General features: G+C 48.4%; 1 protein-coding gene across 2 annotated transcripts; it reads right to left on the bottom strand.

Annotated features, from left to right (window-relative positions):
* Positions 1 to 1,133: 1,133 nt before the first annotated feature.
* On the bottom strand, positions 1,134 to 22,881 carry TPH1 (tryptophan hydroxylase 1). 2 transcript variants are annotated; one of them, XM_029059817.1, is made up of 11 exons: positions 22,808 to 22,881; positions 12,727 to 12,861; positions 11,389 to 11,572; positions 10,232 to 10,332; positions 8,464 to 8,531; positions 6,512 to 6,708; positions 5,785 to 5,920; positions 5,529 to 5,655; positions 4,975 to 5,070; positions 4,005 to 4,138; positions 1,134 to 2,068 (listed from the first exon to the last, which is right to left on the bottom strand). In XM_029059817.1, exons 2-11 carry the CDS (start codon positions 12,838 to 12,840, stop codon positions 1,894 to 1,896), a joined length of 1,332 nt encoding a protein of 443 aa, XP_028915650.1. In that variant the 5' UTR covers positions 12,841 to 12,861; positions 22,808 to 22,881; the 3' UTR covers positions 1,134 to 1,893. The 2 variants fall into 2 exon arrangements, with proteins under 2 accessions (XP_028915650.1, XP_001519524.2); XM_001519474.5 differs by lacking the exon at positions 22,808 to 22,881 and adding an exon at positions 14,548 to 14,570.
* Between the last annotated feature and the right edge of the window lie 431 nt (positions 22,882 to 23,312).

Below are 23,312 nucleotides of genomic sequence, written 5' to 3'. Positions count from 1 at the left end.
TAGACCGGCAGCTCACTGTGGGCAGGGAATGCGTCTGCTTACTGTTCTACTGTGCCTTCCCAAGTGCTTAGTACTGTGCTCCGCACACAGTAAGCGCTCAATAAATATGATTGAATGAATGACTGTTAGCTCGTTACGGGCAAGGAACAAGTCTGCTGATGTTTTGGGTTTTCTAATGGTATGGGTTAAGCGCTTCCCGGGTGTCGAACGCTCTTCTAAGCACCAGGGTAGGTTCAAGTTAGTGGGTGAGGACACAGGACCCAGTCCCCATCCTGCATGGGGCTCCCGAGTCTAAGTAGGAGGGAGAACGGATATTTAATCCCGATTCTACAGTCCCCATCCTGCATGGGGCTCCCGAGTCTAAGTAGGAGGAAGAACGGATATTTAATCCCGATTCTACAGTTGAGGAAACTGAGTAACAGAGAAGTTAAGTGACTTGACCAAGGCCCCGCAGCAAGTAATTGGCCTAGCGGGGATTAGGATCCAGGTGATCTGACTCTCAGACCCGTGCTCTTTCCACCAGGCCATGCTGCCTCTCCGAATTCTGTTGCGTTGCCCTCTCTCAAGCGCTTAGTACAGTGCTCTGCACATACTAAGTGCTCAGTAAACGCCACTGATTGATTGACAGCCAGAATGATTCCAAACGGGGGCCACTGATTGATTGACAGCAAGAATGATTCCAAATGGGAGTGAGCGGAAGCTGCAAATGGCCGTCTGGATGAAGAACCGGAGGCATGAGGTGCCGGAGGGGAATCCGAGCTGGAAAGCGGGTGGGAACCAAGGAAGGAGGGCTCAAGTTGGGGACCGGGTGTGGAGCAAAGCCCCGGAACCCAGAAAAAGGCCGCGAGGATCGGAAGGGGGACGCACCATTGAAAAAATAGTATGGCCTACTGGAGAGAGCACGGCCCTGGGAGTCAGAAGGACCCCAGTTCTAATCCCAACTCCGCCACAGGTCTGCTCTGTGACCTTGAGCGAGTCTCTTCACTTCTCTGGGCCTCAGCGACTTCGCCCGTAAAATGGGGATTCGGACCGTGAGCCCCGTGTGCGACGTGGACTGTGTCCAACCCGATTAGCTTGCATCTATCCCAGAGTTTAGAACCGTGCCTGGCACAGAGTAAGCACGGAAACCCCATAAAAAACAAACAAACAAGGAAAGAGAGGGAGAACGGGGGTCTCCCTTTGAGTATGAGAGGGTAAAAAAAAAAGTTTCGGGGAGCTCATGGATCTCACCAAGTCGTAACAGAAATAGTACTGGGGTAATACCAATCAATCGATCGCATTTATTGAGCGCTTACTGTGTGCGGAGCACTTTACTGATTGCTTGGGAGAGTACAATGTAAGAGTTGGTAGACACTTCCCTGGCCCACAACGAGCTTCCAGCCTAGATGATACAAGCTAACTGAGTGCCCATAAAAATGGAAATTTCCAACTGTTTCTCATTATCTAATCAATAGGAAACTAATTTTTAGGAGGCATGGGTGGTGGTGTATTTTTAACCCCCGATCTCTCAATGTCATCCGCTCATTTACATGAATAAGCCAATGGAAGTAAAGGGAAAGAACTAATTCTTCAGCAATGCCTCTATTAGCGAAAGTTAAGCGGCAAAGTCTTGTTTTGGGGGCTGTTACTCGGAAGTGCCTTTCAAACAATCTCCAAAAGCCATTCGAATACGATTACACGGTTTCTAAATATCCAGCAGGACTTTCGTTTCCTCAGATTTTTGATGGTCAGAATTTCGAAGCATTTAACAAGACCCGAGTGCTCGGGGAGGGGAGGGATGTTATTTCAAGTAGCCGTTACCTAACTGTTGTCTTCTCGTTTAAAAGGAGGAGGAATTTTGCCCCGTGCCTAGAATAGGAAAAAGCCCGTGACAGTTACCGGGGGCAGTCGACCTCAGACCCCAAGTTGTCTACTCATTCTCGTGAGGGCGTCACCGACGAGGTCGAGTTCGTGCCGCAATTCGTTCACCACACAGGCGATGCCCTTGGTGTCCTTGAGGAGCTGCACACTCTGGGTATACGGATTGTAGTACACCCCAAAGGGACGCTTAATTGTCTTGGCAAATTCCCTGTTTGAAGAAACGACCAGAGAAAGAAGAATGAATCTGCCTGAGGAGAGCCAGGGAAAAATGTAGGATGGAGACGTTTTTAAATAACTTCCTCAAAAAGGAAAGAAAAAAAAAAAAACCCTGCTCATTTGAGTTTCCTCTTTCATTTGAGTGTTCACTAAGAGTGGACACATTCTTCTCACCCAGCTTGGAACACAGTTGGCGTTCACGTCGTGAAATCAAATGCAAGGTGTTGTCTGCGTAGAGATAATCACACCTGACCCTCCAGGAGAAGGCTGCTGTAGATCCCTATTTTCCAACCATCCATTAATAATAATAATAATATTTGTATTTGTTAAGCGCTTACTATGTGCAAAGCACTGTTCTAAGTGCTGGGGGGGATACAAGGTGATCAGGTTGTTCCTCATGGGGCTCACAGTCTTCATCCCCATTTTACAGATGAGGTCACTGAGGCCCAGAGACTAATAATAATAATAATGTTGGTATTTGTTAAGCGCTTACTATGTGCAGAGCACTGCTCTAAGCGCTGGAGGAGATACAGAGTAATCGGGTCGTCCCACGTGAGGCTCACAGTCTTTCATCCCCATTTTACAGATGAGGGAACTGAGGCCCAGAGAAGTGAAGTGACGTGCCCACAGTCACACAGCGGACAAGTGGTGGAGCCGGGATTCGAACCCATGACTTCTGACACCCAAGCCCGGGCTCTTTCCACTGAGTCGCGTTGCTTCCATTAGGATCCGTGCAGAAGCAGCGTGGCTTAGCGGAAAGAGCACGGGCCTGCGATCGAAACCCAGCTCCGCCACTAATCTGCCTCGGGCAGGTCACTTCACTTCTCTATGCCTCAGTTTTCTCAACTGTAAAATGGGGATGAAGACTGTGAGTCTCATGTTGGAGGGGGCCCGTGTCCAACCCGATCAGCTTGTATCTACCCCAGTGCTAAGGACAGCGCCTGGCACATAGTAAGCGCTTGACAAATATCATAGAAATAAAGAAATAATTACATAAAAAGGTGACATCCCAAAGCATGAAACCTAAACTGTGCTCCAGGACAGATGAAGGAGCCTCAGAACAGGACGTAGCTAAAAGAGAAGCAGAGTGGCCTAGTGGATAGAGCCCGGGCCTGGGAGTCCCAAGGACCAGGATTCTAATCCCAGCTCTGCCACTTGTCTGCTGTGTGACCTTGGGCAAGTCACTTCACTCCTCTGAGCCTCAGTTCCCTCATCTGTAAAATGGGGATTAAGACTGTGAGCCCCATCTGGGAAAGGAACTCTGTCCCACCCGATTTCCTTGTATCCACTCCAGTGCTTAGTATAGTGCCCGGCACAAAGTAAGAGCTTAACAAGTACCATCATTATTATTATTATTATTATTAGCTGTACTTAGAGATATTTGTTACATCTGTCACAGTCCTGGGCCCGTGACAGAGGGCAAACCATGGCCAAACTCATCACCGTTGCCAGGAAATCAGCAGTGGGTGGGAAGGGGCCTCTGTGAGGAGTTCCGGGGCTTGGCCGGGGGGGGAAAACCAAGTCTTCATTTGTCTCCATCTTCATGCACCCACCCCAACCCCCCCCAAACCATCACTACTGGGACAGTAAGAAAAAGCAATTGAGAGAGGAGCTGGGTTCTAATCCCGACTCTGCCTCTTGCCTGATGCGTGACTTAGGGCAAGTCACTTCACTCCTCTGTACCTTAGTTACCTCATCTGTAAAAGGGGGATCGAGACCGTGAGCGCCGTTGGCGACACGGAGAGTGTCCAACGTGATTAACCTGCATCTCCCCCAACGTTCAGCGCAGCGCCCGGCGAAAGTAAGCTCTTAACAAATACCATAACAAAGAAGCCCGACAGATCCCGGTTGCTTCCGTAAGGTGCCCGTCAGACACCATCGCCAGACCCTGCCTTTAATAGCAGAGAATGAGATAAGGCGGACTCTACCTCATCTTCTCCTTTGCCTCTTCGAAACTTTCAGAAACAAAGTAGACTTCCTGGAAAGTGGTGATAATGCACTCTTGTTTGCAGGTGACCTTCGGATCAAAGGGCTTTACTTTGGCGAGTCCGGAGAGAGCATGCTGAAAGACAGATCGAGACTCAGTCGATCGAAAAGAGACAGCAGCGCCTTCCCTCACCGTGCACCGCATATTAAAGTTTACCGACAGGCTGAGCCGTCACTAGATGACAGGACCCATTTCACCGCACGTACGTCTCTATCTGTAATTTATCGATTTACTTCATTTATATTAATGCCTGTCTCCCCCTCTAGACCGCGAGCTCATTGTGGGCAGGAGTGTGTTATACTGTATTAGTACAATATCGTATTAGCACAGTGTTGTCTTATTGTTATTTTGTTATATTGTATTAGTACAGTGCTTTGCACGCAGTAAGCGCTCAATACATACGAATGACTGAATGAATTTCACAACATTGTTTTACACTTTTAAAATATTAATAGAATCAGATTGTCGCAAGGATTCATTCGTTGGTGCCCATTGTAAAATGGATTCGGACGGCGTTATTAATATCGCACAAAAATGCACCAGCCCAGTAAACAAGGCACAGAAGTAAAAGCTGCCCACGTCGCTTGCTTAGGAAGCATCTTCCAAGAAATTCTGTGACCATCCTCTGGGTCGGAATTTCTCAGGAGGATATTCCCGATGCAACCTGAGGTGGATACTGGTATAGAGGGTGAGGAATACCGAACCCATCTCGATTTTCTTAAAGCCAAAGCGAAGTTGCAAAGGAGCTACTAGGATCTTTCTTGAGAGGATTATGTGTCGTTCAGGCATACGACGTGCAGCGTTCTTCAAAACTCGTTTCCCAGATGGGCTTTTAGCCACAGGTGACATTCCCTGCCATATCAGCAAAAAACAGATGAAAATGATTCACTGTCAGGTCGTTCAACCCTTACTTTGAGCTCACCGATGGAGGACAGTAAACCTGCACCATAGACTCTCAGTTGCCCTTCTTGTTTACATAAGCCAAACTCCACAGTGAAAAAGTAACACTGCAAAAAAGAAAAATGTACAAAAACATTAGAAGCAGTGTGGCCTAGTGGAAAGAGCGCGAGCCGGGAAGTCAGGGGACCTAGGTTTTAATCCTGCCTCTGCCATTTGCCCGCTCCGTGACCTTGGGCAAGCCATTTAACCTCTCTGTGCCTCAGTTTCCTCAATTATAAAATGGGGATTAAATACCTGGCCTTCCTCCCGCTTAGCCTGTGAATCCCATAATGGACAGGGACCGTGTCCAACCTGATTATCTCGTATCTTCTCCCAGAACTTAGTACGATGCTGGGCACAAAAGCGCTTAGCAAATACCGCAGTTATGATGATGAATAAAACGTTGGTTAGAAGACTAATTCTCAACCAAGTTATAGAATTCCTTCAGGGTCTCGAACAGAGCTCTGTGGTCTCCAGTGTAAAGACCGGGGCTACAGACTATAGGTTTGGAGCTTCCGATCCGTACCGTGGCCAGTTTTTGAACAGCTTCGTCGGATGCTCCTAGAGACGCCAAGCCGATTTCTTGAGAGAACTGAGCGAAGCTGGGCTCGGCCAGAAGGGGGACGTGACCTAAGAGCTCGTGGCAGGTATCTCTGGAAAATAAATTGAACCAAATCTGACCCAGCGTTACCCTTCCCGGCCAATCAAAACCCAGTCCAGTGAGACAGAATGACAGCCATTGGACGTTTAAATCGGAAAAACACGAAAGAAACCAAACTTACGGCTCTGGAGTGTAGAGGGGGTCTGAGCTGTGTCTCACGTACTGAGTGCAGTGGAAAACTCTGAACGCCAAACCCGCTAAGAAGTCTCTTGGTGACAGATAACCAGCCACGGGACGGATGGAGAAGCCAGTGCGTTCTGAAAAGCCATAGATGAGCGCTTAGTACATACATAAGCGCTTAGTACAGTGCTCTGCACATAGTAAGCGCTCAATAAATACTATTGAATGAATCAATATAAACGCGTAGAATTACAGGCCGGCTGGATAACAAAAAGTGAACTCGAAGCAGCTGGGCCTAGAGGAAAGAACAAGGTCCCGATTCTAATCCCGGCTCCAACATTTCTCTGCCGTGTGACCTTGGGCAATTCACGTCACTTCTCTATGCCTCAGTTACCTCACCTGTAAAATAGAGATTAAAGCCTCCCCCCTCCAAATTAGACTGTGAGCCCTATGTGGGAGAAAGACTGTGTCCAACCTGATGACCTTGGATCTACCCAAGCACTCAGTATAATGATTGACACAGGGTAAACGCTTAGCAGATACCATTTAAAAAAAAAAAAAGCTAGAATTAAATCACTCCCATCACTCTTCCTCCTTCCCCCGAGCTACCTGGTCTTCTGTACCAACGTTCACTTCACTCTTGACTCGAAAAAATTTTATTCCTTCCCGCAAAATGGCAGGATCGACACATAGCATTTAACTTAATGATCTATAAATCGCCGTTTCACCTTTTAAGAACCGGGATACATCTTCCAGCTGGGGGATATTATCTTCTCGATAGTCACAGCGTTTGGCTAGCAGCGGTAAGTTTTTAAGGTATTCTCTGCAGGCGTGGGTCGGGTAGAGTTTGTTGAGCTCACGGAACACCGTTCCCCAGGTGTTAATCTCCTCTTCGGTGAATTCGATCTTAGGGATGGGGTCCCCGCTGAACGAAACGAGAAGGGATTTTAACGGCCTACAAGACGACTTATCCGGAAGCAATTATTTTTACAAGCACCTGCTCCGGGAACGGCAACAGGATTCTCTGAGGTCCCGGCGGCCTGCCAAGCCCTGCTCCGAAGGCGGCAGTTGCCTATCGCCAACTTAGATACCTGGTTTCTGAAAGCTTAGGGCAGAAATAACTCCTAAATCCACCATAACTTTTTCCACTTAAACTGGCTATCAGTGGGTCCACTTCCTTCTCAAGTCTGTTTAATGCCATTCACGAATAGCTATCGTAAACCAAGGATTCATTCCTAGATTTCCAAGGGGAGTCATGGTCTGTGAGATCACGTGAGCCCGTCACTGGGCAGGGACGGTCTCTATCAGTTGCCGAATTGTCCATTCCAAGCGCTTAGTGCAGTGCTCTGCACGGAGTAAGCGCTCAATAAATACGACCGAATGAAAGAAAAGCACGATCCCTTATTCGAATCGATCGATCAGCAGTATTTATCCAACGCTTACTACGGGCAGAGCACTGTACTAAGCGCTTGGGTGAATACAATACAACAGAGTTGGCGGACACGTTCCCCGCCCAGGACGAGCTTGCAGTCTACATTTTAATTTCCTTAGCCTCTCTCCTTGTAGAACTACGAGCTCGTCGTGGGCAGGGATTGTCTCTCTTAATTACTGTACTTTCCCAAGTGCTTAGTACAGTGCTCTGCCCACAGAAAGCGCTCAATAAGTACGATCGAATGAATGAACTGTGAATACAAAGAACACACTGTAACTTTGGGTTCTCTATTGGAATTCCAAGAATAATCCCATAAGTGCCTTCTGTCATTCCTCTATCATTACAAGGATGAAAGGATAATAATAATAATAATAATGTTGGTATTTGTTAAGCGCTTATTACGGGCAGAGCACTGTTCTAAGCGCTGGGGGAGATACAGGGGAATGAGGTTGTCCCATGTGAGGCTCCCAGTCTTCATCCCCATTTTACAGATGAGGGAACTGAGGCCCAGAGAAGTGAAGTGACCTGCCCACAGTCGCCCGGCTGACAAGGGGCAGAGTCGGGATGAAGTCTGTCATGAGGAACGACAGAAGAACCTCAATTCTTAAGCTTCAGGACTAAGGCACGAGTAAGGCACACCTACCAAATTGTACACAGCTACCCAAATAAATAATTTCAATAAATGAAGCCTAAAATTACTTTGGCCAGGATTATCGTGCTACTTCAGGCAAAGAAAAACAAATTCCCTTCTGCTGAAATATATGAAAAGTGGAGGACAAACTATCTGGGGGACCGGAATTATCAGAATAATTCATATGTGTAGACCGAGCAAGAGGAAATGGCCCAAAGAGACTACTGTGGGGATGAATTCAATAGCAAAATCTCTTTCTTCTGAAAACCCAATGTAATATCTTCATATACAGACTTGAAATACAAAATTATTACAGGAAAAATATTCCTTTTGAAACCACTACAGATCGAAGGCCAAACACACACTGACCCCCAACAGGATACCACAGATTTTATTTACTCACTAAAATTTCCAGAAAGACCTTCTCCATGACATATTTCATTCAGTACATTTGGTTTGTTAATCAAGCTCCTGCCCTTAATGTGTTATTTTGAATTGAAAATTGACATGCACGCTTCAATTCCATTTAAAGTAGTGGAGCATTAACTATGCTTCAATTATTTACTTCAGCCTTGCCTCAAAGTTGGAAGAGACAGTTTTATGATAATCAGACTCACTGTTTATAGTTCAACGCCAAGTCTGCAAAATACTTTCTTCTCTTTCGATAGACGTTGTCTCTGAAACCCTGAGATTTGGGGGGGAAAAGACAGGTTTAAACACTTTGAAAAGTTTGGCGCACGGAGAATAGGCATCATCCCACAGTGTCATTTAATAGTACATGATTAGATAAAAATTGTTGATTCGGGGAGATTTCTATAGGCGATTCTCACTGAGCTTTTCTTTGGCCCTTAATCTGCGTATTGTAGTTACTGTTTTATTCATTCATTCATTCATTCAATAGTATTTATTGAGCGCTTACTATGTGCAGAGCACTGTACTAAGCGCTTGGAATGTACAATTCGGTAACAGATAGAGACAAATCCCTGCCCACTGACGGGCTTACGGTCTAATCGGGGGAGACAGACAAAAACAATAGCGATAAATAGAATGTGCCCCCTAAAATGAAAAAAATACACTAATAAGGATTTTTTTTTAATGATGAATAATCAATTTGGCTCCCCAAATGTTTTTGCCTTCATTTTGTTTTGAATTATCCAGGTGACTGTCTCAAATCTCCACTTGGGCTTCTGCAATATAACCTAATGAGCTTTCAGTTCTCCTTTGAATTCGACGGGATAAATTTGTCTATGAGTTCAGGTGTAAAGGAGAAGCCCATCTCTTAACAAATATGAACTGATGAAATGAATGAATGGATTATAATGAATAGTAAATCAAACCCAAGGCAGGTCAGAAAAAAGTTCTTGAAGGGGAACTAGTTGATTTAGTAACAAAATCGCCGTTTTTTCCCCCATGATCGATGAATCATTTGGTTACACACAGAGAGAGCATTGTTGAAGTAACTGCGACTTGATAAGGTCACTGGGACAATATCAGTTAAGGTTTCCTTTACTGATAGGAAAGTCAATGTCATGCTGGTTCCTAAAAAGATCTCAATTTTAAGATAAAGGAAACTGGTCAGGAAATAGTTCATTAAACTACAATTCTGGAGAGAGTCTGTTTCTGGGACAAAGAAACCCAACTGAATGACGGGGTGAACCATAGCGTGTTAGCTACTGTTTTACAACTACCTGGAGAAATATCTACTGAAACGATCCCAAAATCCACGTTAGAACAAACTTTCATTCAGTCTGTGCTTCTGAATATACTTTAGACTATGGAGAGTTGACCCCGTAGCGGGTGAGACAGTCTGCTTTCGGTCTTTCTACGAAAAAGTTGGAGAAAAAGACCTACCTTTTATGGCATTCGTTAAGCGCTTACTACGTGCCGGACACCGTACTGAGTGCTGGGGTAGACACTAGCTAATCAGGTCGGACCCGGTCCGTGTCCCACATGGGGATCACGGTCTTCCTCCCCACGAGGGAATTGAGCCACAGAGAAGTCAAATGACTTGTCCGAGATCACAGACAAGTGGCAGAGCCAGGATTATTAATAATAATAATAATAATAATGTTGGTATTTGTTAAGCGCTTACTATGTGCCGAGCACCGTTCTAAGCGCTGGGGTACACACAAGGGAATCAGGTTGTCCCACGTGGGGCTCACGGTTTTCATCCCCATTTTACAGATGGGGTAACTGAGGCACCGAGAAGTTAAGTGACTTGCCCAAAGTCACCCAGCTGACAAGTGGCCGAGCCGGCATTCGAACCCATGACCTCTGACTCCAAAGCCCGGGCTCTTTCCACTGAGCCACGCTGCTTCTCTAACCCAGATCTTTCTGACTCCCAGGCTCGTGCTCTATCCACTGGGCCACAGGGCTTCTACTTACTGGATGATCTGCATCTAATTCAGCTCCATACATCAAAACTCTGTTGGCACACTTATCCAAGTCAGAGATCTTCCTAGGAAACCAGGGGACGGTCTCCATATCTGAAAATAAAGACGGAAATATCTCAGGTGGGGCAAAATTACCTAAGAAAGACAAACAGCATTTGCTTCAGTAGTATCTTAAAAGATTATCTGGGGCTTCGAAGCTGCATCTACACCAGACAAATAATGATGATTTCAAAACAGAGAGCTTTATTCCAGTGGCATCCCCACCACTTTTTTAGGGTATTCGTTTCATTTAATGTGTTCTTCTTTTTTGAGAAAGTTATCACTACCCTCCTTGAAGGTTTACATGGCTTTCGATTTGTTCTGCCTGACAGATTTGCTCAGGGGCCATCTGGGTCAAAAATGGACATTTCAAGTGAAGTTTATCAGGTCTTCCCTCTTCCCAGTCACTTGCTCCATGCAGACTCATCTCGGGGGAATTTTTACTTAACTTCAAGAGTGAAGCAGAAGAACTCTACTCGTGAAAATCGGGCAAAGGGGTGTGTTAAATACCCCCTAAAGAACCATGTATATCTCACAGGTATAGGTAGAGGAATGTGTCCACTGACTCTGTAGCACTGTACTCTCCCAATCACTTATTACAGTGCTCTGTACATAGTAAGTGCTCAGTAAATACCACTGACTGTAGTAATAATAAAATGGAATTTGTAAAGCGCTCTGTGCCAAGCATTACTACTACTAATAATAACAGGCCTGGGAGTAAGAAGACCTGGGTTCTGATCCCAACTCTGCCATCTGACTATTGTGTGACCTTGGGCAAGTCATTTAACTTCTCTGTGCCTCAGTTACCTTATCTGTAACCTGGGGATTCAATCCCCTTCCCTCCCACTTAGACAGTGAGCCCCATGTGGGACTGCGTCCGACCTGATAAACCTGTAGCTACCGCGACGCTTGGCATATAATGAGCACTTCGCAAATTCCCCAAAAAGTATATAAATTATTGCCCAACACAAGTAACTTGTAGACTGAATACTTTCTTTCCCAGGGTTTTTTTTTTTTTCCCTTGCAGCAAAATGAATCCCCTCCAAAATGATAATTATATATAATGTCTATAATATATATACATACGATAGGAATATTTTTCTTCCTTACCATTCTCCTGTGTGATGAAATTCACTGATGGGTTGACCGACATCACATTGGTGTGGGACTTCAACAATTGAAAGAGTTCATTCAACTGTTCTCTGTTTGTATCACAATCAACAAAAATCTCAAATTCCGAGTTTCTTCTCTTTGATTTTCTAGACTCAATGTGCACCAGATTTACATGCTTCTCCTGATTCCAAAAATAGATTGTTAAAAACCACTTGCCTCAGTCTCAAAGGGATAAATTCTGAGTTTCCTGGGAAAGAACCCAGGTTGATGATATTTTACCTCTCTGACAAGAGCGAAGCGATTGTTATTTTCAGGGTCGAATCAATCACATCTATTGAGTGATTACTGTGTGCGGAGCCCTGGGCTGAACACTTGGGAGTACGGTATAACAGACTTGGTAGAAACCTTCCCTGCCCACCACAGCTCACAGTCTAAAGGTGGGGACAAGACAGTAAATGTAAATAAATTACAGATATGTATATAAGTGCTGTGGGGCTGAGGAAGGGGTGAATAGAGGGCACAGATCCAAGCACAGGGATCACCTGTGATGGAAGAGGGCTTGGATGACTGTGGCCTTTATCCCCATTTTAAGAAATGTTCAGGGTATGCTTGAGGACAATACCTTAATAGCCATGAAACTCTAAAGGAATCACTCCTTAGCGAGTTCCAAATACCCTAAGGGTCAGAATTGACCGGCACTGAAATTAATTTTTTGCATTTCTCAGCCCACTGACTGAAGACAACTAGTACCTTGTTCCAAAAGCAATTTGAAGTTTTGGGTTTGGGGCTTTTTTGAAAGGAAATTGCTTTAGTGATGCCCGCGAAATTCAATAAACAAGGATGGGATAGGGAATTATGAAACAGTTAGTATGCCGGAAGAGTCCGATTCTCTATCTTGATATTACCCTCTCAGTTTAAACGGGGGCTGCTGCTGAAATGATAACATTATCATCCTCTGAGGGATGAGAATGTATTTCCTATTCTTAACCCTACGCTTCTGGTAGAAGTAAACCAGTGATTCGGAATCCTCCCCAAAAGTCCATCTGGGTTTCGGGGCCCGGGGGTGGCTCTGGAGGTGGGAAGACAGGGTGCAGGAGGAAGGAAATGATGGGGAGAGTAGAACTGTGAAACTCAGAGCAAGGGGAATGAGAAAAAAACCACCTTAGTATTCATTAAGCAGCGACTGTGTGCAGAGCTCTGAACTAGGTGCTTGGAAAATCTACAATGAAAGAGGAAAGGCATGATCCCTACCCGTAAATAAATGAACTAAGAAAATGACTGTCGGGGGACCCTCTTCTAGTAAAAACCGTTACCCCAAAACTCGGAGACGCTTACCTGAAAGAGCTTAAGAGCTTTTACAAGCCCTCCAACTTCATTCTTTAAGGAAAAAACGACAGCCGCCCTCCCTCCTTCTGAAGAATGGTCTTTGTTCTCCTTATCCTCAATCATGATGAAATTGATCTTGGTTAGCTGAGAACACAACAAAGCAAATAAACATTAAAATAACCTAGACTGTTTTAGAGCACTATTTTGCACGGGGGGAACATCAGCTTTGAAGATCAGTTATGAGAGCACCGAAGAAGGGTCTCAAAGATCACTGCCTTTCGGTTAGTTCAAATTCGGGACAGGGCTGCAGGGAGAGTTTCTCACGCCATCGTGGTATTACAGTGAAAAAGACATGATATAAGACCATGGGAAGATTCATTCATTCATCCAATCGTATTTATTGAACACTTACTGTCCGCAGAGCACTGGACTAAGTGTTTGGGAGAGTACGCTATAACAGTAAACAGACACATCCCCTGCCCGTAATGAGCTTACAGTCTAGAGGGGGAGAGGAAGATCAAAGTGTTCGCCTTTCACTAAGGAAAGCTGAGACAGTTTGCTTCACTAATTGCATTTTCTCTCCTCTCTCTTCTGAAACCTTGTCCAATCTATACATTTCCCACTTCCCATCTCCACGACTGCTCTCAATAAGGTGCCCAAAGTCTTTTTCTGGACAAAGGTCTCCTCTCTGTTCTATTTGTTTTTTTTCTTTACCGCTTTATTATCCTCAACAGTTTCCAACCGTCTCCTCTAAACTTTCTAGACCACTCCTTCTCAGAAGCCCCCGCTAATTCTTTCTCCCCTTCGATTGAAAGTGTGTCCTCTAGACCGTAAGCTCTCTTTGGGCTGGGAACACGACTGCCAACTCTACGGTTCCCGGCTCTGCCACTTGTCAGCTGTGTGACTGTGGGCAAGTCACTTCACTTCTCTGGGCCTCAGTTCCCTCATCTGTAAAATGGGGATTAAGACTGTGAGCCTCACGTGGGACGACTTGATTACCCTGTCTCTCCCCCAGCGCTGAGAACAGTGCTCTGCACATAGTAAGCGCTTAACGAATCCCAACATTATTATTATTATTACTGTAGTGTCCTCTCCCAAGTGCTTAGTACAGTGTTCTGCCTTCAGTGAGCGCTCAGTAAATACCCTTGATCGGCTCAAAGCGATCTCACTTTATCTAGGCTCTTTTGCAAAGCTCACCCAATACCGAAGCACAAATGCCTCCTAAATAAATTACGTACGTTTATTCAGTTATTTATTTGCTGTACTAACCCCTCGACCCGTCAAGATGGGTGACTGGCTAACTTGTAACATGTCTGTACTGAAAATCTTTATGCCTCAATCTATCCTTCTCCATAATATATATCTATAGATTTGCCTTGAATAGGAGATGAACCGTTTGCAAAATCTCATCACGTTTCCTCTACTGATAAACCAAAGTCACAGGAAAGAAACCGGTCGGTAGTAAATGTCACTGCTTTAGCCAACACCACACTGTTTTCTTTCCTCTCTGGGATCCATGATCAGACTCCAACAAAAATCACCTCGCATTTACCCTAAATTCTTCCCTTCAGCACTCGGTACACTCAGGTTCATTCCTAACAGTAACATGTCCGCTGATTCTGCTGAACTGTACTCTCCCGATGGCTTAGTGGAGTGCTCCGCACACAGTAAGTGCTCAATAAATACCATCGTTTGATTGACATCAACAGAGTCAGCCAGCCACTGAGGCACAGACAGAGATGACCAGTGAAACAACACGCCCTACGGGATAGCGCACAGGCCCGGAGCCAGAGGACCTGGGTTCTAATCCCGGCTCTACCTCTTACGTACCGCATGACCTTGGACGAGTCCCTTCACTTCTCTGTGCCTCGGTTTCCTTAAGGGCAAAATGGAGAAAACAATACCTGTTCTCCCTCCTCCTTATACTTTGAGCCCCATGTGGGACAGGCACCGTCTCCGGACCGATTGACTTGGATCTACCCCAGTGCTCGAAACGGTGTCTGACGCGCTGTAAGCATTTAACCCGCTCAGGGTCGCGCCTGGAGAGTTTCCAGTACTGTACCGGGCACGACTACCGGAGGGAAAAGACAAGTAGGGGCCTATCCATTCCATTTCTAGCCTGTGCAGTGGCTAGTGAGTGGAAGGCAAGCCGCTACAAATCAAAACTCCCCCGGGCTGGGCGGCAACGCCAGGGGAGAGAGTCGAGGGCGAAGGGTCAGGTTTACTGCCCGGAAGGAGGGAATGGTAAACCGCTTCTGTATTTTTACCAAGAAAACTCTATGGATACACTACCAGAACGACTGCAGGTGGAAACGGGGCTTTCCGGGAAAGGTACGCCTATGGTGTCGCCGCGGGTCGGACGCAACTCCACATTAACAAGCACTTAAATACCATAAAGAAAGAAAAGTAATGAGAACCAACAGGAGGCCGGTCGGGAAGGAAGAAGAGAATACCCAGGACAAAGAGGCTTCGTGAAGTAGAAAGAAGGCACGGAACATATTCGCGTTTTACATTTTAGTGCGTGAGTGAGCTGACGTGGTCACCCGATAATTCAGTAGCGTGGCATTCAGTCGATCATCGATCAGACTTACCGAGCGCTTACTTTGTTGCAGACCACTGTGCTAAGCTCTTGGGAGAATACAGTGCAGCAGAGTGGGTAGACACATTCCCTGCCCACTAGTCCAGAGGGGGAGACAGACATTGATATAAATGAATAAAATAAAGATATGGACACAGGGTCTGTGGGGCTGAGGGAGGGGGGCATGAAGGATGCAAATACAGTGCAAGGGGGTGGGTAACAGAAGGGAATGGGAGAAGAACAGACTCCGTGGCAGAAAAACCGAACCTATGGGATCTGGATTTCTGGCCAAGCTTCTCTCCCAGGGACCCTCAGCTCAAGACAAGTGTGTTTCTGGTTTGGCATCTACCCTATCCCATGCCACTGATGCCCCCTCACCCAGTGCTGCCAAGATACCCACCTTATTATTCTTATTAGAGAAGCAGCGTGGCTCAGTGGCAAGAGCCCGGGCTTGGGAGTCAGAGGTCGTGGGTTCTAATCCCGGCTCCGCCGCTTGACAGCTGGGTGACTTTGGGCAAGTCACTTAACTTCTCTGTGCCTCAGTTACCTCATCCGTAAAATGGGGATTAAGACTGTGAGCCCCACGTGGGACGTCCCGAACGCCCTGTATCCCCCCAACGCTTAGAAGAGTGCTTGGCACATAGTAAGCGCTTAAACAAATACCGCCATTTTTATTATTATGGTATTTGTTAAGTTCTTACTATGTGCCGGGCACTGTACTAAGCGGTGGATACAAGCAAATTGGGTTGGACACGGTCCCCGTCCCACTTGGGGCTTACAGTCTCAATCCCGTTTTACAGATGAGGTAACTGCGGCACAGAGAAGTTAAGTGACCGCTCCAAAGTCACACAGCAGACAAATGGCGGAGCCGGGATTAGAACCCATGATCTTCTGGCTCCGCGGGCCCGTGCCCTATCCACTAGGTCATGCTGCTTCCCAAAGAGAAGGCACCGGATTCTCGGGTCTCTTGTCCGTCTCCCCCGATTAGGCCGTAAGCCCGTCAAAGGGCAGGGACCGTCTCTATCTGTTACCGATCTGTCCATTCCAAGCGCTTAGTACAGTGCTCTGCACGTCGTAAGCGCTCAATAAGTACTACTGAAGGAATCTTAGTCTGCTTAGGCGCATTTTTCTACTTTATACGTATAAAGGAGAATTTTGCACACTAAAGGTCAAGGATTACACCTCCTACCATCCCCTGACCCCGTTTTCACTCTGGAACCAGCCATTCTGTCCGTTCTGGCGTTATCTATTACCTCCTTGGACATCCCGGGTCAGGCTGACCTCCCTGGTCTTTGAAATGTTGAATATAATAGGGCAGGTTTGGACACGCCTTTATTTCAGGGTTAAAGGGGACCGGCCCCATCTGCCCAGAGGACAAGGATAAAATGAGGTAAACTGGCAGGAGTTCTTTCACGAGATTAGATTTTATGCTGGAAACTGGGTTGGTCTGGGGCAGGGTCATTGAGATCTGTTAATGCTTCCTAGAGCGGAACACTAAGCTAAGATGTCAGCCACCGGGACTCTCGAGGTCACGGAATTAACGGAGCGGCAAGAAATAGCGGGAGGTTATCCTTCCAGAATTTGGGAGTTGTTATCACAGGATGGGGATTCCCTCTCACCCCCGTGCTGGGAGTTTGGTGCCTTAAATTTAGCTGTTCGGAGGGCTCCTCCGCTGCAAGATAATAATATAATTAATAATAATAATAGCCGTCTGTTAGGTCCTTACTATGGGCCAGGCACCGTTCTAAGCGCTGGGGTGGATACAAGCAAATCAGGCGGGACACAGTCCCTGTCCCCCGTGGGACCCACAGTCTTCATCCCCATTTTACAGATGAGGGAACGAAGGCACAGAGAGCAAAGCGACTCGCCCGCGGTCACACAGCAGACGAGTGGCACGAGGGGGATTGGAATTCACGTCCTCCCGATTCCCAGGCCACGCTCTATCCACTAGGTCACCCCGCTTCTCAAAAGGCTCTATATTGAGCGCTTCTCAACTTCAGATCCAACCCTGAACCTCTAGCCTGTTTTTGAATATTGAAAGCGTAAATTCCGCAGCCCACAATTTGTTCCACAATCGGAAGGGAGAGAGAGCCGACGTTCACCCTCTCCTGGCATGAAAATCATCATTTTGTAATGGTAGCTGTGAAGCACTTACCGTGTATCAGGACTGTACTAAATATTCATTCTTTCACTCGCATTTATTGAGCGCTTACTATGTGCAGAGCACTGTACTAAGCGCTTGGAATGGACAAATCGGTAACCGAACAGTGGGAGAGATACAAGCCGATCAGATTGGACGCAGCCCCCGTCCCACACGGGGCTCGCGGTCTTAATCCCCGTTTTACGGATGAGGTAACCGAGGCACTGAGAAGTGAAGTGACCCGTCCAAGGTCACGCAGCAGCCAAGTGTGGAGCCGGGATTAGAACCCAGGTCCTCTGACCCCCAGGCCTGGGCTCCTTTCACCAGGTCAGCTGACTTCTCTTCCCATTCGGAGCCCCTACTGTGTGAAAAGAATGGCTTAAAGAACGATCCTTGCCTCGGAGGAGTTCAGACTCTCATTTCGCACTGTAGGTCAGGTGGAAAGGATTTCCAGCTATCGGGCATCTGAACTAATCAGAGTGTCTTCGCTGCTCCGACCAGGCGCTGGATCTATACTCGATCCTCGCTCTGATCAAACAGCAAGGGGCTCTTTGTCCCAGGCATCTGAAAACAGTGGAGAAGCAGTCTGGAAGTCAGAGGACCTTGCTTCTAATAATAATAATTATAACAACTGTGGTATCTGTTAACGACGTTGGTGTCTGTTAGGCGCTTACTCTGTGCCGAGCACCGTTCCAAGCGCCGGGGGGGATGTACGGGGGCATCGGGTCGTCCCACGTGAGGCTCGCGGTCTTCATCCCCATTTGACAGGTGAGGGAACTGAGGCCCAGAGAAGTCAAGTGACTCGCCCACGGTCACACAGCTGACAGGGGGTAGAGCGGGGATTCGAACCCACGACCTCCGACTCCAAAGCCCGTGCTCTTTCCACTGAGCCACGCTGCTTCTCTAATTTACTTGTTTTCTAGATTTCTCTGATCTATGTGTTAAGTACTTGCTGTGCGCCAGGCACGGTACTAAGCGCTGGGGTTGATGCAAGCAAATCGGGTTGGACACAGCCCCTGTCCTTCAGGGGGCTTCCACTCCCAACCCCCATTTGACAGATGAGGTAACTGAGGCCCAGAGAAGGGAAGTGACTTGCCCAAGGTCACGCAGCAGACAAGCGGCAGAGTCGGGATGAGAACCCATAACCTTCTGACTCCCAACTCCGTGCTCTAACCACTACACCATGCCGCTTCTCTAATCCCAACCCCGCCAGTCGTTTGCTGGGCGACCTGGGTCGTCCGCAGCGTGGCGCAGTGGAAAGAGCCCGGGCTTGGGAGTCAGAGGTCGTGGGTTCGACTCCCGGCTCCGCCACTCGTCAGCTGTGTGGCCGCGGGCGAGTCGCTTCACTTCTCTGGGTCTCAGTTCCCTCATCTGTAAAATGGGGATGAAGACCGTGAGCCCCGCGTGGGACCACCCGATTCCCCCGCGTCTACCCCGGCGCTTAGAACGGTGCTCGGCACAGAGTAAGCGCTTAACAAATGCCGACATTATGATTTGACTTCTCCGTCCCTCGTTTTCCTCATTTGTTAAATGGGGATCGACCATCCCCGTTCCCCCGCCCCCCCCCCCCCCGCTTAGACCGTTAACCCAATGTGGGACACGGATTGGGTCTGATCCGATTATATCCTATCTACCCCAAGATACGATACATATAATAATAATAATGTTGGTATTTGTTTAGCGCTTACTATGTGCAGAGCACTGTTCTAAGCGCTGGGGTAGACACAGGGGAATCAGGTTGTCCCACGTGGGACATAACATATACATACATACATATAACTTCTCTGTGCTTCAGTTACCTCATGTGTAAAACTGGGGATGAAGACTCTGAACCCCACGTGGGACAACCTGATTACCTTGTACCTACCCCAGTGCTTAGAACAGTGCTTGGCACATATTAAGCACTTAACAAATGCCATCATTAGTATTATTATTATTAATATGCAAGGTAATCACGTCGTCCCGTTTGGAGCTCACAGTCTTAATCCCCATTTTACAGTCGAGGGAACCGAGGCACCGAGAAGCGAAGCGACTCGCCCACGGTCACACGGCTGACGAGCGGCGGAGCCGGGATTAGAACCCACGACCTCTGACCCCCCCCAGCCCGTGCTCTTTCCGCTGAGCCGCGCTGCTTCTCTTGTACCCACCCCGGCGCCTGGCATATGGTAAGTGCTTAATCGATACCGTGATTATTATGATATGCTTCACACTCGGTTGCTTCCCCTTCCGGTAATGTAATAGCTGCCTCCACACCCTGATTGTAATCTCTAGAGAGCAGGGAATCATGGCTGATGACCCCGTCGTACTCTCCCAGCTGCTTAGTTCGGAGCTCTGAATATAGACCGCGCTTAACAAACGCCACCCATCGACCTTTCGATCGGGTGTCCCCGAGGGGAGCGCTCCGAAGGACGAGGACAGTGCTCCGAAGGACAGGGATGAGGACGGCGCTCGGAAGGGGTCGGGGGGGGTGGGGGGGGGGGGGGGCGATCTGACCACCGAGGAATGGAGAGGTGACCCAGGGAACGGGCAGCCCGATCTCGGCAGGTTGGCTCCTAACGAGAGCAATACTAATAAGGGTACTCGTTGGGCGCTTACCATGCGCTTTTCTAAGCACCGGCACGGGTACAGATTAATGGGGTCGGACACAGTCCCCGTCCCACCCGGGGCTCGCGCTCTTAATCCCCATTTCGCAGAGGGGGAACTGAGGCCCAGAAAAGGGAAGTGACTTCTTGGGCCCCCAGCGGATGGCTTAGCTCCTTCAACATCTGGACCGAGATGGAGATGGAAAGGCTCTCCTTTCCCTCTTCCCCTTCCCTCCCCAGGAGGGCGAGACATCCCGGTCTCGCCCCACAGAGGGTCAGCTTCTTCCCCCGCCCCTTCCCCCCCGCTCAATTACGGTATCTATTAAGCCCGCGCTAGTTCCCAGACCCCGGACTACGGTGCTAAGAGATGATCGGGTCGGACCCAGTCCGCGTCCGACCTGGAGCTCGCCGCTTTAATTCCCATTCGACGGAGGAGTTAACTGAGGCGCAGAGAAGTGCCCGAGGTCCCACCGGAGACACGTGCAGAGCCGGGACTAGAATTAGAATCGGTATTGCCTCCCACCCCTTAACTGAGGTATTCGTTAAGCACTCATTCACCAAGGACCGTGGTAGATACCGGATAACTGGACCGGACACGGCCCCTCTCCCCACAGGGTCCCCAGTCTGAGGAGGAGGAGGAAAGAACAGTGATTTAACCCCCCACTTTACAGATGAAGAAACTGAGACACCAAGAAGCAAAGTGACTAGCTCAAGGTCACACGGCAGGCAAGCGGCAGAGCGGGAATGAGAACCCAGCTCTCCTGACTTCCACTTCTTCCTTCAGTTGTATTTATTGAGCGCTTACTACGTGCAGAGCACTGTACTAAGCGCTCGGGAGAGTACAGCACGACAGGAAACAGACTCATTCCCTGCCCACGACGAGCTCACGGTCTGTGAGCCCGTTCTGGGGCAGGGATGGTCTTTCTCTACTGCCGAATTGTACATTCCAAGCACTCAGTACAGTGCATAGTAAGTGCTCAGTAAATACAATTGAATGAATGAACGAATAAGTACAGTGCTCTGCACATAGTAAGCGCTCAATAAATGCAACTGAATGAATAATGCCCTTTCCACTATTCTCTAGGCTGAAAGCTCGTGGGAAAGCAGCGAACCTGTCTGCCAACTCTGTTACGCCGTTCTCTCCGGAGCACTTAGTACAGCGCTCTGCACACGGCACAAGCGCTCACTAAATATGATCGATTTCTCCGGAGGGAGAAAGAGCAAAGGGATAAATAAAATGACAGATATGTACATAACGAGTAATTCGGGGCTGGGGCGAGGGAGAGCAAAGGGAGCAAGTCACGGTGAAGGTCACGGTGACACAGAAGGGAGTGGGAGATGAGGGACAGTGGGGCGTAGCCTGGGAAGGCCTCCTGGAGGAGATGCGCCTTTAATAAGGCTCTAATACAACCCAACTAGCAGAAAGTGAAGATCCGAAGAGCTCGTTATTAAAAGTCAAGCAACTGAGCAGAAAGATTCATTCGTTCGTTCAATAGTATTTATTGAGCGCTTACAATGTGCAGAGCACTGTAAAGCAGCACGGCTCAGTGGAAAGAGCCCGGGCTTTGGAGTCAGAGGTCATGGGTCCGAATCCCGGCTCGGCCACCTGTCAGCTCGGTGACTTTGGGCGAGTCACTTCACTTCTCGGTGCCTCAGTGACCTCATCTGTAAAATGGGGATGAAGACCGTGAGCCCCACGTGCGACGACCCGATTCCCCCGTGTCTAGCCCAGCGCTCGGAACGGTGCTCGGCACATAGTAAGCGCTTAACAACTACCAACGTTATTACTGTTAAGCGCTTGGAACGGACAAATCGGTAACAGATAGAGACAGTCGCTGCCCACCGACGGGCTCACGGTCTAATCGGGGGAGACGGCCGGACGAGAACAGTAGCAATTTGAATTTTTTCAAATCGTTTACATTGATGTTCAAGAAAATAAAGATCATGACAACTGGAAGTTTTAACACATTAGTAGCGGACGGAGAGAAGATTGAAATAGTTGACAATTTTTGTCCCCTGGGATCCATAGTCAATAATAAAGGAACCGGTAGTCAAGAGATACGCCGAAGATTAATGTTAGGAAGGCTTGCTACGAAGAGTCTGGGAAAAGTCACGGGATATGACGACGCAACACTCGCCCCAGAGCTACAAACTGCCAATTCTATGGTGTTTCCAGTGACGACGTAGGGATCCGAGAGCTGGACAGAGTAAAAACAGGACAGAGAGAACGTCGATTCTTTTGAAAGGCGGTGTGGGAAAAGGGTTTGGCGAATCCCGCGGGCCGCCCGGAAACCAAACGAATGGATTTTTGAGCCGACTGAGCCAAAGCGGTCTTCGGGAGGCCAAATAACCCGACTTAGACGAGCACGTTTTGGACGCGTGATGGAGGGGACCGATTCTCCGGAGAAGACGCCGACGCCGGGAAAAGTCCGGGGAAAAGGAGGGAGAGGCAGACCGGCAGCGAGACGAACAGAGACCGCGACGAGGATAACGGAAGAACCGTCAGAAAGGACGGCCCCTTCTGGACAAAGTCGCTACGAGTCGGAAACGACCCGAAGGCACTTAACGATAAAAAAGAAAGGCTTCGAAGCCGGGGAGAGCGGTCGTCCGTCGGACGCAATAAGCGCTCGGGAAACACAACCGAACGAAAGAACGACCGAATGAGAGAACGAACGCTCCCGAGCCAACGCCCTCGAAGCTGTGACGACCGGGTCTCGGTGAGCCCGTCCACCCACCGACCGGCCAGCGGGAGGGGACCCTGGCCTCTCCCCCGGCCCAGACCCTCCATACCTGGTAGAGCCGCGCGGTCCTGGTTGGGCGCGGATGGATGGATGGTGGGTGGGTGGGCGGGTGGATAGGTGCGAGGGTGGGTGGATGAGGTTGGATGGATGTGGATGGATGTGGATGGATAGGGGTGGGTGGATGGATGTGGGTGGGTGGATGGATGTGGGTGGATGGATGGATGTGGGTGGGTGGATGGATGTGGGTGGGTGGACGGATGTGGGTGGGTGGACGGATGGAGATGGATGTGGGTGGATGGACGTGGGTGGGTGGATGGACGTGGGTGGGTGGATGGATGGAGATGGATGTGGGTGGATGGTTGTGGGTGGATGGATGTGGGTGGATGGATGCGGTGGGATGGATGGATGGATGGATGCGGTGGGTGGGTGGGTGGGTGGGATGGATGGATGGATGCGGTGGGTGGGTGGGATGGATGGATGGATGGATGCGGTGGGTGGGTGGGATGGACGGACGGACGGACGGACGGACGCGGTGGGACTTGGAGGACGGAACC

This window comes from Ornithorhynchus anatinus, chromosome 3, assembly GCF_004115215.2.
Source record: "Ornithorhynchus anatinus isolate Pmale09 chromosome 3, mOrnAna1.pri.v4, whole genome shotgun sequence".
NCBI lineage: Eukaryota > Metazoa > Chordata > Mammalia > Monotremata > Ornithorhynchidae > Ornithorhynchus > Ornithorhynchus anatinus.
This window is presented reverse-complemented; position numbering and strand designations above follow the sequence as displayed.

Excerpts from the sequence above, each read along its gene's own strand:
- TPH1 (XM_029059817.1), bottom strand. The coding sequence starts at position 12,840 with ATGATTGAGGATAAGGAGAACAAAGACCATTCTTCAGAAGGAGGGAGG. Across the intron at positions 6,709-8,463 it reads TTGGCGTTGAACTATAAACA|CGGGGACCCCATCCCTAAGA; the intron begins GTGAGTCTGATT and ends CGTTTCGTTCAG. Across the intron at positions 5,656-5,784 it reads CCCCTCTACACTCCAGAGCC|AGATACCTGCCACGAGCTCT; the intron begins GTAAGTTTGGTT and ends TTTATTTTCCAG.